Below are 18,738 nucleotides of genomic sequence, written 5' to 3'. Positions count from 1 at the left end.
TGTTTTTCAGAAGCGGCGCGACCAGGGCCGGATTAAGATTTTGTAGGCCCCTGGGGGCTACACAGGTACTGTGAGGCCCCCAGTAATTTTCGATTTAAAGCTTTCGTGACTGCAGGGATTCATCTTCTTGGTTCTTTCGGTAAAGTCACATAGAAGGGAAATAATAAAAATAAAACATATACAATTCTCACGTTTCGGCCACAACGCAAGCAGCCGTCCTCAGGTGAAGAACAGGTCTGCTTGTGTTGTGGCCAAAACGTCGTGAGAATTGTAGAATTGTATTTATTATGTGTTTTATTTTTATTATTTTTTTTATTTCTCTTCTACGTGACTTTACCGAAAGAACCAAGAAGATGAGCCCCCAGTAATATTTTAAAAAGCAAAACAAAGTGAAGGAATAATACATTTTATTTTTACAAGGCTAACAACAAATTAAATTCAGCATTCACGAATGAAATCGCTTTTCACTTCATCTCTGCAGACCCTCTGGGCTCCAGCGCCTAAAGCCCCCGTGCCTTAATCGGGCACTGGGTGCGACCCCCTTTCGGTGTCACATAACAGAACCCACGGAAGCTGCACGAACTGCCCCTCCACTTTAAGCGGTTCCCTTCGCTCGCCAGTTTCCGCTCCTCACTCAAACTCACTTATTGTTACCCCCAGCTCACCCCACGACCCCCCCCCCCCCCCCCTTGGTCTTCCCCTCATAACCACGACCACCGTTACTGTTCGCTCTTCCCATTCCCATTACGTGGACATCGCTCATTAACCCCAATCGTTCATACTCTTAGTTCTTTCGGTAAAGTCACGTAGGTAAAAAATAAAACTGTCACAGCAAAAAATCTGTGACAGTTTCACCTGAAGACGGAAGCTTGTGTTGCCTCCGAAACGTCGTGATTTTATTATTTTTATCTTTTATTAATTTTAATTTAATTTTTTTACCTACGTGACTTTACCGAAAGAACTAAGAGTATAAATCCTTGCAGTCACGAAAGCTTCAAATCCCAATCATTCAATCCATTCATCATCATTTACTGTCATCCATTTAGCTTTCATCGAATTCACGCATCGCAGGCTTGCCCATTGCGTCCTCCCATCTACTTCGTTCACCTCATCTCCACCATTACATTCATGTGTACCGTTGTTGATTCTTTGTAAAGTGCCTGAGTTAAGGCGTTTAATGAATTCCAAAATAAGATCACAGAGATACCTCTGAGATCCTTTCTTCAAAAGACCTCAAGTCCATACGCAGCAAAGGGGAACCCATTCCCATCTACCCACTCTGCATGTGAGAGGAATTTACACCATTGGTACCTCATTTGCCAGTAAAAAATACGCTAATAGTTTTTACCCTTTTATCTGGCAACAAAACTGACACCTTTTTTACGAGGAGTCATGTTTGCATAGACCACAATACCTGCAGTCGTAATGCAAACAAAAAACATAACTCTGATAATGTATGCACTGTCCTTGAAGTTGATTGGTCCACACCCGAGACAGCTTTCCTTAGAGCCTAGTCTCACATGGGTTGGACCAGATGACGCCAAAAGGCGCACAACTCCAAGACAATGCACCATCAGAGTATGAGAGCTCGGGGAAAGCATTTACACCATTGGTACCTCATTTGCCAGTAAAAAATATGATAATTGGTTTTTCACCCTTTTATCTGGCAACAAAACTGAAACCTTTTTTGCATAGACCACAATACCTGCAGTCAGAATGCAAACAAAAAACATAACTCTGATAATGTATGTTTGCATTATGACTGCAGGTATTGTGGTCTATGCAAACATGACTCCTCGTAAAAAAGGTGTCAGTTTTGTTGCCAGATAAAAGGGTAAAAAACCAATTATCAAATCTGTAATTCTCAAGAGCTGTCATTTAGCCAGAATGAACGCGGCGAACCATTTGTAGTTTTTTTACACTTGACGGGCATTTTTTTTTAAGGTGCATCCATCGGGCGACCGTGCTCGCGCGGACCTGAGCTAGACTCCCGGTGTGCCGGCAGAGCCTCCTCCAGGTGCCGGCGGGCGTCGGCGAGCAGGCCGGCGAGCTGGCGCCCGTCGCTGCGCACCTGCTCTCCGAGCCCGGCCAGCTCCCGGCGCACTCCCGCCGTCGACGCCCGCAGCGCGGTGAACGCAGCCGCGCACCCGCGGCCTGTGGAGGTGAGCACGGCGCCAGCGCGTCAATAACAATAATTATAATAATGATATTCGTCGCCGCTCAACGCCGCCGCCGCCTTTGTCGCCGCTCACGCCGACTGAGACTCGTCGATCCCGACCCTGACGCCTGCCGCTGTATATTTGGAGTTTGCGTGTCTCTCTCTCTCATCATCATCACGGTGGCCACGAGATGTTAACGACCTCACCTGGTGTACTGGAAGTCGTGGGTTTGATCCCGACCCTGACGCCTGCCGTATATTTTGAGTTTCCGGTGTCTTTCTCTCATCATCATCATCAGTGGCTGGAAGATGTTAACTAACTCACCTGGTGTACTGGAAGTCGTGGGTTTGATCCAGACCCTGACGCCTGCCGTATATTTGGAGTTTGCGTGTCTCTCTCTCATCATCATCATCACGGTGGCCAGGAGATGTTAACTACCTCGCCTGGTATACAGGAGGTTGTGGGTTCGATCTCAACTCTGACACCTGCTGTATATTTAGAGTCTGCGTGTCTCTCGCTCTCTCTCCGTGGTCACGTGGATTTTTCACCGGGTCCTCCGGTTTTTCCCTCCACATTTAGAATCAACGTCACACGTTTAGAGTATTTGGCTGCTATATTATTTCCAAGTGATGAGCCACTTCGTCAAGAGTGATACAGCTCAGTGGGCCTTAGCTGCTAAAATAAAAAATAGTCTTAGCTTAGTTTAAAAGCTGGAGGTCAGCGGGAGCCAAGCGGCCGTGAAGAACCGGCGCTAACCAACAATTGCCCGACCCTTGTGGTCCTCAAGATATAAATATATATAAATGTGAGTTCAGACAATGAATGAGTTGTTGATGCATGTGGCAGGAAGCCAGAGCACCCGGATGAAAACCCACAAATGCCCAAGCAGCTTCTATTTGGCTGGATAGAGGGGGCTAAATGGGCACAACATGGGCTGGAGGAGAGATGGAGTGATGGGGTGCGGGGGTATGCGGAGCTGAGTGGACTTGCCGAAGACTGGTACCAGCCTCTGTGGAGTAGGCTCATGAAGAATGCTACTGGGCAGTCTCCCTCCAACAACAACGGAGGGCAGAGGAATGGCGCTCACAACAACGAGCGGAGCGCCAGGCGACTAAAATATAGTAAGTTGGCACAGTAGGGGGTACAGCTGGTGCATCTGCAAGTCATCTCAGTCAGCCAACCCATGGTACTTGGGTCCGTTCCGTGACCTCCTGTTAGTGAGCCTTTGACACTTCACGAGGCCTGGCACAGGTGCTGTGGTGACATCACCGTCACTTAGTGACGAATGGCAGGTATTGGTATCATCTTCAGTGGGGAGCAGTAGTGTGGCGGTTAGCGCGCTGCTGTGCTACGAACCTGGCGACCCGAGTTCAATTCCCGCTCACGGCCAACACCAGTGACAATTATCTGAACCGGTCACGGGCCCCCCCTTTGGTGCGGTGTGTAAATATCGCCACTAGGGAGACAAAGGCGGCCGGGCGTGGTGCTGTCCACCCAGCCCCTCGTGTGCCATGCTGGTTTTCATAGGTGCTCGCTAACAGCACTTGCCCCAACAGTCTGTTAAGGCTATGTGGGGGATATTTGTCTTTGTATCATCTTTATAACCGACGTCATTATCATGACTGTGTATGTGTGTGGATGAGTTTGACTGCGAGCCTCTGACACTTCATGCGGAGTTCACTTAGCCTGGCACAAACGCCGTGGTGACGTCACCGCCACTCAGTGGTGAATGGCGACTGTTGTTGTTGTGTTGTTGTTGTGTTGTTGTTGTGTTGTTGTTGTGTTTATCTGGTAGCAGGTTGGCACAGTGGTAACCGCTCGTGTCTAAAAGGGAGAATGGGACTCAGTTCGATTCCCAACTCTGGCAACTTTCCGCGTGGAGATTGTACATTCTACCCCTGTTTTGTGTGGGGTTTTCCTCAGTTTCTAGTAGCATCTCCAGAGCTAAATAAACCATGAAATGTAAACGGTATTTTGACCAAACCTGCCAATGCTGGAAAATTACACTGCAAAATCACTCAAATGTAATCGCACATCAGCAGAAGTAGCAGCAGGAGCGGCTACATCCCCCCACCCGCTACTGCCAAAAACTTGGCAAGACCCTCTTGATAAAAAACCCTTGATGACTCTGGCATCAAGTGTGATGATGACCATAATAATCAGAAAAGATAAACACACGAACGAGTCGACGCACCTCGAGCAACGCCGCTCCTCGAGCGAACGTCGGACCGATTCGACGGCGACGACCAAGAGTCGGGGTGAGGCGAGGACAAACGCGAATCGCTCATCGCTCCATCGCCACCACCATCGCCACCATCGCCATCGCCGCCCTCCCTCCGCATCCGTCGCTGGCTGTCGATGGCGTTGATGACAGACGCGTACAGGGATTCAACCACCGCGTCCGGGCTCTGCAGGAGGCCCGCCGACCGGGGGCTGATGGCCTGGGCGGTGGCGGCGGCGGCCGCGATTGACGTCGCTGCGCTTGCCGCGGCTGCGGTCGACGCTGCGGTGGAAAGCGGTGGGTGCGTCTCCGCCGCTGGGTGGTTGATCGTCTCGAAGTCGAACACCTGCCGCGAGAGACGACGACACGGGCGGACGGGCGGATGGGCGGGCGGGTGAGCGGGTGGCCCAATCCGGGTTAGCAACACCGTAGAGACAGCCGCGAGCCGGACCCACTTCTCTCAAAGAGCGCTCGTTAGTCGACGCTGTAACGTCGCTCGGGGGAGAGGTGGGGCCCACTGCGTGCCGGCGTCGTCAATTTCAAGATAGAAAAAAATGTGAAAAAGTTACACCAAAATTTCATCAGTTGGGATCGCGCACATCGTGCCAAACAAACGAGCCGCGGCACAACCCGTCAACGCATGGGAGAGGAGACATACAGGATACAGCCGGTCGACACGGAGGAGACACGGAAGAGGCAGGCATTCGACATGCAGGAGACACAGAGGAGACGCGCAGGAGATATGGGGGAGACGCGCAGGAGAAAGGCAGAAGACACGGACGAGGCACGGACGAGACACGAAGGAGACAAGCAAGAGACACACAGGAGACAAGAAAGAGATAAGAAGGAGACAGGCAGAAGACCGGCAGGAGACCAGCAGGGGACAATCGATACAAGACAGAAGGACACCGGTAGGCGCCTACCTGCGAGTCGATGCTGTCCGGGGACAAATCCCTGTTGTCCCTCGTGAGGGGGTCCCCATCGTGGCCCCCGTGGGCCCCCGCGTCCTCGCGTCCCGGGTCGCCCGTATCCCCGTGCGACGGCGGCGACAGGAGCAGGAGGCTGCCGGGGCGGTCGGGAGACGCGGGGCTCTCCCCCTCCCAGCTCCCGGCCTCCCCACGGCCATCGCTCCTGCCCACCAGCTGCGGGGGAGGGCAGCACGGCGGAAAGGTTGCACAACAACAGGGTGCAATGATTGCAGGTGGCCTGGGTGAGACGAAGCTCGCGATGGAGATGCCGAGCCGGCACCGCCGAGTCCCTGGGTTTTGGAGTCTGGACTCTTGGCCGCGATTAAACCGCCTTCGCAAGTGTGGCATGTTGGTGGTCTCAGCCTGGTCACCAATAATTCACGCAGAGACCCACAGACTCACACAGAGACCCAGAGACTCACACAGAGACCCACAGACCCACACAGAGACCCACAGACTCACACAGAGACCCACAGACCCACACAGAGACTCACACAGAGACCCACAGACTCTCACAGAGACCCACAGACTCACACAGAGACCCACAGACCCACACAGAGACTCACACAGAGACCCACAGACTCTCACAGAGACCCACAGACTCTCACAGAGACCCACAGACTCTCACAGAGACCCACAGACCCACACAGAGACCCACACAGAGACCCACACAGAGACCCACACAGAGACCCACAGACTCACACAGAGACCCACAGACTCACGCAGAGACCCACACAGAGACCCACACAGAGACCCACAGACTCTCACAGAGACCCAGAGACTCTCACAGAGACCCACACAGAGACCCAGAGACTCACACAGAGACCCACACAGAGACCCACACAGAGACTCACACAGAGACCCAGAGACTCACACAGAGACCCACACAGAGACCCACACAGAGACCCACAGACCCACACAGAGACCCACACAGAGACCCACAGACCCACACAGAGACCCACACAGAGACCCACACAGAGACCCACACAGAGACCCACACAGAGACCCACAGACCCACACAGAGACCCACACAGAGACCCACAGACCCACACAGAGACCCACACAGAGACCCACACAGAGACCCACACAGAGACCCACAGACTCTCACAGAGACCCACAGACTCTCACAGAGACCCACACAGAGACCCACAGACCCACACAGAGACCCACAGACCCACACAGAGACCCACAGACTCTCACAGAGACCCACAGACTCTCACAGAGACCCACACAGAGACCCACAGACCCACACAGAGACCCACACAGAGACCCACACAGAGACCCACACAGAGACCCACAGACTCTCACAGAGACCCACAGACTCTCACAGAGACCCACACAGAGACCCACAGACCCACACAGAGACCCACAGACCCACACAGAGACCCACAGACTCTCACAGAGACCCACAGACTCTCACAGAGACCCACACAGAGACCCACAGACCCACACAGAGACCCACAGACCCACACAGAGACCCACAGACTCTCACAGAGACCCACAGACTCACACAGAGACCCACAGACCCACACAGAGACCCACAGACTCACACAGAGACCCACAGACCCACACAGAGACCCACAGACTCACACAGAGACCCACAGACTCACACAGAGACCCACAGACCCACACAGAGACCCACAGACTCACACAGAGACTCACAGACTCTCACAGAGACCCACACAGAGACCCACAGACTCACACAGAGACCCACAGACTCTCACAGAGACCCACACAGAGACCCACAGACTCACACAGAGACCCACAGACCCACACAGAGACCCACATAGAGACCCACGCAGAGACCCACACAGAGACCCACACAGAGACCCACAGACTCACACAGAGACCCAGAGACTCTCACAGAGACCCACAGACTCTCACAGAGACCCACAGACTCTCACAAAGACCCAGAGACTCTCACAGAGACCCACAGACTCTCACAGAGACCCACAGACTCACACAGAGACCCAGAGACTCTCACAGAGACCCACAGACTCTCACAGAGACCCACAGACTCTCACAGAGACCCACAGACTCTCACAGAGACCCACAGACTCTCACAGAGACCCACAGACTCTCACAGAGACCCACAGACTCTCACAGAGACCCACAGACTCTCACAGAGACCCACAGACTCTCACAGAGACCCACAGACTCTCACAGAGACCCACACAGAGACCCACAGACTCACACAGAGACCCACAGACTCTCACAGAGACCCACAGACTCACACAGAGACTCACAGACTCACACAGAGACCCACAGACTCTCACAGAGACCCACAGACTCACACAAAGACACACAGAAACACACAAAGACACACAGACTTACACAGAGACTGACAGACTCACACAGAGACCCACAGACTCTGAGAGACCCAGAGACTCACACAGAGACCCACAGACTCACACAGAGACCCACAGACTCACAAAGAGACCCATAGACCCATGACGAACGTGCCGAGTTTATTTTGTTATGTTTGTGTCTGTGTTTGTAGTTATTTAGTGGTCACTGGGAAGACAAAGGAGGCCAGGCGTGGTGCTGTCTAAGAGCACTTGCCCCAATAGCTGGTCTGTTAAAACTATACGGTGAATCTTTGTATTTGTTATTTAGTTGTGGCACAGCAGTTAGCGAGCTGCGCTATGAACCCAGCGACCCGAGTCCGATCCCCGCTCAAGGCCAACCAAAACCAGTGATGATTATCTGAAGTGGTCCTGGAACCTCCCCTAGGTCGACTCCACCTCAAATTAAGTTCCTGGTGCGGTGCATCGTAATCGTCGCCACCGGGGAGACAAAAGTGGCCGGGCGTGACGTTGGCAACCCACCTCCTGCTCGTGTGCGGGTGAAGTCTTCACAGGTGCTGCTCACTAACAGCACTTGCTCCTACGGTCTTGTCCAAGACTATAAAGCGGGGGATCTTTGTCTCCGTACTGGTTTAGTACGTGGGTGCAGATGACCGTGTGCTCGCCGGTAACTGGCACCAGTATATGGGTGCCACAGTGGCGAGATGTCATCTCTCTCGCCTGGGATGCAGGAGGTCGTGGGTTCGATCCCGACCCTGACGCCTGCCTTATATTTGGAGTTTGCGTGTCTCTCTCTTTCTCTTCCCTGTAGTCGCGTGGATTTGTCTCCGGGTCCTCTGCTTTTTCCCCTCCACATTAAGAATCAAAGTCACGCGTTTAAGAGCATTTGGCTTGCTACGAATTTCCACACGACGATAAGCCACCTTCGTCTGAGCTATCATTCGCGATGGCCAGGTCGCGTCTGAAAAAGAGCCAAGTAGCTCAGTGTGTGTGGGCTCTTACCTGGTGCAATAAAAAAATAGTTTTAGTTGTCAGTTTAGTTTGGTGGCGGTGTAGGCGACTGCGTGGCGTGGCGTGGCCGGGCCGCACCGTTTTGGTGGAGAGGAGCTGAGCGAGGGCGAGCGACGCGTCCTGGGCACCGCGCACGGCCCGCGCCAACCTCCGTCCGCGTGCCGAGTGCTCCCGCAGCAGCTCAAAGTCGCACAGCGTCGGGAGCCTGCGCGGAGATTCACCCCGTTGTTGTTGTTGTTAAGTGTTGTTTTTATTCTCACCCTTGTTTTTACCCAGGAGGGCATCGCCACCCAGCTCAGCATGTCCCGGCCCACGCTGAGTTTGCGTCGTCGAGCAGGAAAGCAGAAAGCCGGAAACTGGACACTAAAAATCAGATACCAGAACCTGGAAATTGGAAACCGGATACGAGAAACCAGATACCAGAACCTGGAAATTGGAAATCGGATACGAGAAACCAGATACCAGAACCTGGAAATTGGAAATCGGATACGAGAAACCAGATACCAGAACCTGGAAATTGGAAATCGGACACGAGAAACCAGATACCAGAACCTGGAAATTGGAAATCGGATACGAGAAACCAGATACCAGAACCTGGAAATTAGAAATCGGATACGAGAAACCAGATACCATAACCTGGAAATTGGAAATCGGATACGAGAAACCAGATACCAGAACCTGGAAATTGGAAACCGGATACTAGAAACCAGATACCAGAACCTGGAAATCATAAACAGGATACCAGATACCAGAAACCAGAACCTGGAAATCAGAACCCGAATACTAGAAACCAGATACCAGAACTTGGAAATCGGAAGCCGGATACTTGAAAACCGATACCAGAAACCAGAACCTGTAAATCAGAAACAGGATACCAAATACCAGAACCTGGAAATCAGAAACCGGATACTAGAAACCAGATACCAGAGACATGACCTTTGAAATCGGAAGCTGGATACTTGAAACCCGATACCAGATACCAGAACCTGGAAATCAGAAACCGGATACTAGAAACCAGATACCAGAGACCAGAACTTGGAAATCGGAAGCCGGATACTTTAAACCCGATACCAGAAACCAGACCCTGGAAATCGGAAACCTGACACTAGAAACCGGAATCCAGAAACCGGACACTAGACACCAGAAATCTGAAACCAAAACCTGGAAATCAGAAACCAGATAACGGATACCAAAAACCGGAGTACCTGGATAAAGCTTATTACTCATGCCCATGAAAGGGTAGCTGGGGGACTGCTAAATCTTTAGTGATGATAAAACTTAATTTGGAGAAATTTAGCATTCTCAGGAAGAACGTAATCAACCAGGTAGGGTGTTGACTGTTATGTTATCCGACTCTCTGTTGTATTACATTACATTTCTCAGTATACTAGATTTGTGTTTCTATTTCATTTATACCTGATGATGATTGCTTGTGCTGCAATCGAAACGTCGTATGCTCGTATTTAATTTATTATTTCATCTTCATACGTGACTTTACCGAAAGAACCAAAGAGTAGTATCGCCTGATGATGCCAGTTTCCTCTGTGAATGTCTGCCCTGTCCACCTCGCGTTTCTGCGGCACACGCCGAGGAGGGGCTCGAGGCTGCCGGTTCTAGGAGTGGACTCGTCTCGTCGTCGCTGTCGTATCGTCACCATCGTCGCTGTCGTATCGTCACCATCGTCGCTGTCGTATCGTCACCATCGTCGCTGTCGTATCGTCACCATCGTCGCTGTCGTATCGTCACCATCGTCGCTGTCGTATCGTCACCATCGTCGCTGTCGTATCGTCACCATCGTCGCTGTCGTATCGTCACCATCGTCGCTGTTGTATCGTCACCATCGTCGCTGTCGTATCGTCACCATCGTCGCTGTCGTATCGTCACCATCGTCGCTGTCGTATCGTCACCATCGTCGCTGTCGTATCGTCACCATCGTCGCTGTCGTATCGTCACCATCGTCGCTGTCGTATCGTCACCATCGTCGCTGTCGTATCGTCACCATCGTCGCTGTCGTATCGTCACCATCGTCGCTGTCGTATCGTCGCCATCGTCGCTGTCGTATCGTCGCCATCGTCGCTGTCGTATCGTCGCCATCGTCGCTGTCGTATCGTCGCCATCGTCGCTGTCGTATCGTCGCCATCGTTGCTGTCGTATCGTCGCCATCGTCGCTGTCGTATCGTCGCCATAGTCGCTGTCGTATCGTCGCCATCGTCGCTGTCGTATCGTCGCCATCGTCGCTGTCGTATCGTCGCCATCGTCGCTGTCGTATCGTCGCCATCGTCGCTGTCGTATCGTCGCCATCGTCGCTGTCGTATCGTCGCCATCGTCGCTGTCGTATCGTCGCCATCGTCGCTGTCGTATCGTCGCCATCGTCGCTGTCGTATCGTCGCCATCGTCGCTGTCGTATCGTCGCCATCGTCGCTGTCGTATCGTCGCCATCGTCGCTGTCGTATCGTCGCCATCGTCGCTGTCGTATCGTCGCCATCGTCGCTGTCGTATCGTCACCATCGTCGCTGTCGTATCGTCACCATCGTCGCTGAACATCTCCGCGAGATGTTGCGCTACGAAGGACAGTTTGGCTATCTCAGTCAGCGCCGTCAGTGTTGGACGGCTAGTGTTGTGTACAGGCTCGGCTGAGCTACTGTGGAGAGTGTGCGGACGAGAGCGTGAAAGTTGCTAATCAAGAAAGTGCCTCCGAGAAACTCTCCGAATCGTTGACACAACACATACGTACAGAGCGTTTCACGCGAGGTGTGTATGAGAGTCTCATTGGCCAATGTGTAAACGGGGGTGGGGGGGTGGGGGTGGGGGGGGACTCGCTTGGCAGTGTTATTTGTGGGGGGGGGTGCGGGGTGCTCACTGCAGGTAGGGCTGCATCTCGGGGGGGCTGTGGCTCTGCAGGAAGTGAAGGTCTTCGAGCGTCACCGCGGGAAGCTGCTCGTCAAACGCGCGTGGCTCACGCGTCTGGCACGCACGCACACACACAAACAATGACAGAGGTTCCCCCGCATAGCTCTTAACAGACTGCTGGATCGAGTTGGTGTTGGCGAGTAGCATCTATTAAAACCGGCACGGCCAACGAGGTGGGTGGGTGGTCAGCGCCAAACCCGAATGCCCAGTGCTATGTTGTGTTTATGTGGTTGAACTACTTCGCACCGTACTAATTGGAGGTGCGAGGAGAATAACAACAAACTAAACACAAAAAAGCCGTTCTAAAGAAACGAGTTTGCCAATCTAGATGATGATTTGAAAGTACAAAGCTCCAGCGGCTTCCTAATATCTGAAGGAAGAGCGCTCCAGACGGCCGCAGAAGCGCGTCTGAAAGCACCGCGCGATGGGGTGACCACCATCTCTTTGTTTGATGTCTCGCAGCCAAAAGCCTCTGCTGCTGCGAGGATGACCATCTGGTCCAACACCAGTGGAGACTCAGCTCTAAGAAAAGCTGTCTCGGGTGTGGACCAATCAACTTCAATGACAGTGCATAGCATTATCATTATCAAAGTTGTTTCTTTTTGTTTGCATTTTGACTGCTTGTGTTGTGGTTATTGCAAACATGATCCCTTGTATAAAGGTGTCAGTTTTTGTACCAGAAAAAAGGGAAAAAACCTATTACTATGACCACCGAAGTTTGCGTGATGGGTAATACTGCTCCTTGACAAGTGCCAACGTTTACACAGCGCACCAGGCGCTCGTTTAGCAGGCAACGCGGCTCTGATGCCGCGTGCCACTGATGGTGGCCGTGGGCCGAGCGTGGGTGTGGAACTCACGCAAAATGTCGACGGAGGCCACGACTCGAGCCCCTGGAAGAGCCGCCCTTTGAGGAAGCTGTGGCCTGGGGAGAGAAAACCATGAGGGGAGACGACACCAAGGAGAGACACCACGGGGAGACAAGGGGAGACACCAGGGGGAGACACCACGGGGAGACACCAGGGGGAGACAAGGAAAGACACCACGGGGAGACACCACGGGGAGACACCACGAGGAGACACCACGGGGAGACACCACGGGGAGACACCACGGGGAGACACCACGGGGAGACACCACGGGGAGACACCACGGGGAGACACCACGGGGAGACACCACGAGGAGACACCAGGGGGAGACACCACGGGGAGACACCACGGGGAGACACCAGGGGGAGACACCACGAGGAGACACCACGGGGAGACACCACGGGGAGACACCACGGGGAGACACCACGGGGAGACACCACGGGGAGACACCACGGGGAGACACCACGGGGAGACACCACGGGGAGACACCACGGGGGAGACACCAGGGGAAGACAAGGGGAGACACCACGGGGAGACACCAGGGGGAGACGTCACAGGGAGACACCACGGGGAGACACCAGGGGGAGACACCACGGAGATACACCACGGGGAGACAAGGGGAGACACCAGGGGGAGACACCACGGGGAGACACCACGGAGAGACACCACGGGGAGACACCACGGGGAGACACCACTGGGAGACACCACGGGGAGACACCACGGGGAGACACCACGGGGAGACACCAGGGGGAGACACCAGGGGGAGACTCCAGGGGGAGACACCAGGGAGAGACACCACGGGGAGACACCACAGGGAGACACCACGGGGAGACACCACGGGGAGACACCAGGGGGAGACGTCATGGGGAGACACCACGGGGAGACACCACGGGGAGACACCAGGGGGAGACACCAGGGGGAGACACCACGGAGAGACACCACGGGGAGACACCACGGGGAGACACCACGGGGAGACACCACGGAGAGACACCACGGGGAGACACCACGGGGAGACACCACGGGGAGACACCAGGGGGAGACGTCATGGGGAGACACCAGGGGGAGACACCACGGGGAGACACCACGGGGAGACACCACGGGGAGACACCACGGGGAGACACCACGGGGAGACACCAGGGGGAGACACCACGGGGAGACACCAGGGGGAGACACCACGGGGAGACACCACGGGGAGACACCAGGGGGAGACACCACGGGGAGACACCAGGGGGAGACACCACGGAGAGACACCACGGGGAGACACCACGGGGAGACACCAGGGGGAGACACCACGGGGAGACACCACGGGGAGACACCACGGGGAGACACCACGGGGAGACACCAGGGGGAGACACCACGGGGAGACACCAGGGGGAGACACCAGGGGGAGACACCACGGAGAGACACCACGGGGAGACACCACGGGGAGACACCAGGGGGAGACACCAGGGGGAGACACCACGGAGAGACACCACGGGGAGACACCACGGGGAGACACCAGGGGGAGACACCAGGGGGAGACACCACGGGGAGACACCACGGGGAGACACCACGGGGAGACACCAGGGGGAGACACCAGGGGGAGACACCAGGGGGAGACACCAGGGGGAGACACCACGGGGAGACACCAGGGGGAGACACCAGGGGGAGACACCACGGGGAGACACCAGGGGGAGACACCAGGGGGAGACACCACGGGGAGACACCAGGGGGAGACACCAGGGGGAGACCCTAGGGGGAGACACCAGGGGGAGACACCACGGGGAGACACCAGGGGGAGACACCAGGGGGAGACACCAGGGGGAGACACCAGGGGGAGACACCACGGGTAGACACCACGGGGAGACACCAGGGGGAGACACCACGGGGAGACACCAGGGGGAGACACCAAGGGGAGACACCACGGGGAGACACCACGGGGAGACACCACGGGGAGACACCAGGGGGAGACACCAGGGGGAGACACCACGGGGAGACACCACGGGGAGACACCACGGGGAGACACCAGGGGGAGACACCACGGGGAGACACCACGGGGAGACACCACGGGGAGACACCAGGGGGAGACGTCACAGGGAGACACAAGGGGGAGACACCACGGGGAGACACCACGGGGAGACACCACGGGGAGACACCAGGGGGAGACACCACGGGGAGACACCACGGAGAGACACCACGGGGAGACACCAGGGGGAGACACCACGGGGAGACACCAGGGGGAGACACCACGGGGAGACACCAGGGGGAGACACCACGGGGAGACACCACGGGGAGACACCACGGGGAGACACCACGGAGAGACACCAGGGGGAGACACCAGGGGGAGACACCAGGGGGAGACACCACGGGGAGACACCAGGGGGAGACACCACGGGGAGACACCACGGGGAGACACCAGGGGGAGACACCAGGGGAGACACCAGGGGGAAACACCAGGGGGAGACACCAGGGGGAGACACCACGGGGAGACACCAGGGGGAGACACCAGGGGGAGACACCAGGGGGAGACACCAGGGGGAGACACCAGGGGGAGACACCAGGGGGAGACACCAGGGGGAGACACCACGGGGAGACACCAGGGGGAGACACCAGGGGGAGACACCAGGGGGAGACACCAGGGGGAGACACCAAGGGAAGACACCACGGGGAGACACCACGGGGAGACACCAGGGGGAGACACCAGGGGGAGACACCACGGGGAGACACCAGGGGAAGACACCAGGGGGAGACACCAGGGGGAGACACCAGGGGGAGACACCAGGGGGAGACACCACGGGGAGACACCACGGGGAGACACCAGGGGGAGACACCAGGGGGAGACACCACGGGGAGACACCACGGGGAGACACCAGGGGGAGACACCAGGGGTAGACACCAGGGGGAGACACCACGGGGAGACACCAGGGGGAGACACCACGAGGAGACACCACGGGGGAGACACCAGGGGAGACACCAGGGGGAGACACACGGGGAGACACCACGGGGAGACACCACGGGGAGACACCACTGGGAGACACCACGGGGAGACACACGGGAGACACCAGGGGGAGACACCACGGGGGACACCACTGGGGAGACACCAGGGGGAGACACCACGGGGGAGACACCAGGGGCGACACCACGGGGAGACACCACGGGGAGACACACGGGGAGACACCAGGGGGAGACACCAGGGGGAGACACCACGGGGAGACACCAGGGGGAGACACCACGGGGAGACGGAGACACCACGGGGAGACACCACGGGAGACACCAGGGGGAGACACCAGGGGAGACACCCAGGGGGAGACACCAGGGGAGACACCACGGGGAGACACCACGGGGAGACACCAGGGGGAGACACCAGGGGGAGACACCAGGGGAGAGGAGGACACCAGGGAAGACACCACGGGGGGACACCACGGGGAGACACCAGGGGAGACACCAGGGGGAGACCACCACGGGGAGGACCACCACGGGGAGACACCAGGGGGAGACACCAGGGGGAGACACCACGGGGAGGCCACCACGGGGGAGACACCAGGGGGAGACACCAGGGGTAGACCCGGGGGAGACACCACGGGGAGACACCAGGGGGAGACCACACGAGGAGACACCACGGGGAGACACAACGGGGACGGACACCAGGGGGAGCACCACGGGGAGACACACGGGGAGACACCACGGGGAGACACCAGGGGAGACCACCACGGGGAGACACCACGGGGAGACACCAGGGGGAGGACACCACGGGGAGACCCCACGGGGAGACAACCAGGGGGAGACACCAAGGGGAGACACAGGGGGAGACACCACGGGGAGACACCACGGGGAGACACCACGGGGAGACACCAGGGGGAGACACCAGGGGGAGACACCACGGGGAGACACCAGGGGGAGACACCACGAGGAGACACCAGGGGGAGACACCACGGGGAGACACCACGGGGAGACACCAGGGGGAGACACCATGGGGAGACACCACGGGGAGACACCACGGGGAGACACCACGGGGAGACACCACGGGGAGACACCGGGGGGAGACACCAGGGGGAGACACCAGGGGGAGACACCAGGGGGAGACACCAGGGGGAGACACCGCGGGGAGACACCGCGGGGAGACACCAGGGGGAGACACCACGGGGAGACACCAGGGGGAGACACCACGGGGAGACACCAAGGGGAGACATCACGGGGAGACACCACGGGGAGACACCAAGGGGAGACATCACGGGGAGACACCACGGGGAGACACCAAGGGGAGACATCACGGGGAGATACCACGGGGAGACACCACGGGGAGACACCAGGGGGAGACACCACGGGGAGACACCAGGGGGAGACAAGGAAAGACAGCATGGGGAGACAAGGGGAGACACCACGGGGAGACACCAGGGGGAGACACCAGGGGAAGACACCACGGGGAGACACCACGGGGAGACACCACGGGGAGACACCACGGGGAGACACCACGGGGAGACATGAAGACAGCATTGGAGACAGATGCACACACAATATGGTTACACATTGAGTGACTGTGGTGTGAAACTAGGGCTCGGATGCAGGTTCTTGTATGGGATTAGCAAGGGTTCTGTATTGGATTAGAGAACGGTTATGTCTGGGAGGAGAGAAGAGTTCTGTAGGGGATGAGACGATAGTTCCGTGTCGAATGAGATGAGGGTTCTGTATCGGATCCATCGCTCACCGAAGATCTGTCTGAACGCCTCTCTCCTCTCTCTCTCAGCCTGGTAGAGCTCTTTCCCATCACGCACCAGCAAACTCGCCCACTGCTCCGTCCAGACAAAGACAAAGATCCCCCATGTAGCCTTCCCCAGACTGTTGGGGCAAGTGCTGTTTGCGAGCACCTATGAAGGCCGGCACAGCACACGAGGGCGGCGGTGGCCAGCACCACGCCCGGCTGCCTTTGTCTCCCGATTGGCAATGTTCAGACATCGAACCAGGTACTCAATTGAGACTGAGTCGACCAAAGGGTGGCTCCAGGACCAGTTAAAATAATCGTCACTGGTGTTGGCCGTGAGCGGGAATCAAACTCGGGGCGGCCGAGGTCCGTAGTTCAGCGCGCGAACCGCTGCGCCACCGCTCAACATAGACGCACACAGAGTGACACGGGCGCGCGCGCACACACGCAGGCAGACATGGTCGCACGAAGATCGCCACATTGATCCTCACAGTCCATCGGGGCAAGAGCTGTGAGCACGTCACATGGGCACAGCTCATGAAGGGGTGGTGTGGCCCGATGACCAGCAAACACTACGCTGCAATTAAACCATCATCACGCGAACTCCAATTATCCTCGCAGCAGCAGCGGCAGCAGCTTTTGGGGGCTAGCCATCGAACAAAGACGGTCACCGCATCGCGCACTTTCAGATGCGCTTCTGCGGCCGTCTGGAACGCTCTTCCTCTCCGATATCAGGAAGCCGCTGGGAGCTATGCACTTTTAAATATAAATTGAAAGCTAATTTATTTAAAACTGCTAATTCTGTGTAGTTTGTTGTCCTCCGATGAGCACGGTTGGCTACGTACGGTGCAAAGTTCAACATACATACTCGATTAGGATTTAATACTTTCATTATATATAGCGTCATTCGTGTTACTAGCATCCCATAATGCTGTACATTAATTATATATAAGCGCTAAACTCCATTTACAGCCACTACTGAGCAAATTAAAACTTACTACCAAGCTAAATCTAAAATGAATAAACAAATAAAAAAAATGGCACCAAAACAAAAGGCACAAACAACAACAAAAATTATCACGAACAAATAAATTAGTCCATTCGGTCGACACATCCCAGACCACAATTTACACGGGATAATTAAACATAATTTCACCGCAGATTATCTGCTCGCCTCTCGTAGAGAGAGCGAGACAGAGTTAGTTAGTTTATTACGTGTTTGAGGCAGGTGGCCAAGAATGGGCGAAACTTTTCACGGAGGCAACTGGAAAGCAGCACAGACTGAGAGTTTCTAAACCAACATTAAAATCCAACAGTAAACATATTTAAGAATCAGAGTCAAGAGACGCACAACAGATATAGTAATCTTGATTTGAAGCTTTCGTGACTGCAGGAATCCATACTCTTTGGTTCTTTCGGTAAAGTCACGCAGGTAGAGAAATCAAATAAAATATAAAAAATAATATATCACACCGTTTCAATCACAGCACAAGCGGTTGTCCTCCGCCCGACCGCTTGTGTTGCGATCGAAACGTCGTGATATATTATTTTAAATTTTATTTTATTTTCTACCTACGTGACTTTACCGAAAGAACCAAAAAGTATAAGAACAGATATACTCT

General features: G+C 55.6%; 1 protein-coding gene across 1 annotated transcript in view; it reads right to left on the bottom strand.

Annotated features, from left to right (window-relative positions):
- LOC133340832 (RB1-inducible coiled-coil protein 1-like) overlaps window positions 1-18,738 on the bottom strand; it is a 90,850-nt gene that overhangs the window by 49,041 nt on the left and 23,071 nt on the right. The window contains exons 10-16 of the mRNA XM_061549255.1: window positions 17,123-17,204; window positions 12,433-12,497; window positions 11,526-11,629; window positions 8,744-8,870; window positions 5,304-5,522; window positions 4,354-4,726; window positions 1,978-2,154 (exon numbers count right to left, since the gene is read on the bottom strand). Coding sequence (XP_061405239.1) covers window positions 1,978-2,154; window positions 4,354-4,726; window positions 5,304-5,522; window positions 8,744-8,870; window positions 11,526-11,629; window positions 12,433-12,497; window positions 17,123-17,204 — 1,147 coding nt within the window. The remainder of the gene's footprint in view (window positions 1-1,977; window positions 2,155-4,353; window positions 4,727-5,303; window positions 5,523-8,743; window positions 8,871-11,525; window positions 11,630-12,432; window positions 12,498-17,122; window positions 17,205-18,738) is intronic.

Source organism: Lethenteron reissneri, chromosome 10 (genome assembly GCF_015708825.2).
Source record: "Lethenteron reissneri isolate LAM-NWPU_2019-01 chromosome 10, ASM1570882v1, whole genome shotgun sequence".
Taxonomy (NCBI): domain Eukaryota; kingdom Metazoa; phylum Chordata; class Hyperoartia; order Petromyzontiformes; family Petromyzontidae; genus Lethenteron; species Lethenteron reissneri.
The sequence above is the reverse complement of the archived record's forward strand: the minus strand, read 5'-3'. Positions and strand labels throughout refer to the sequence as shown.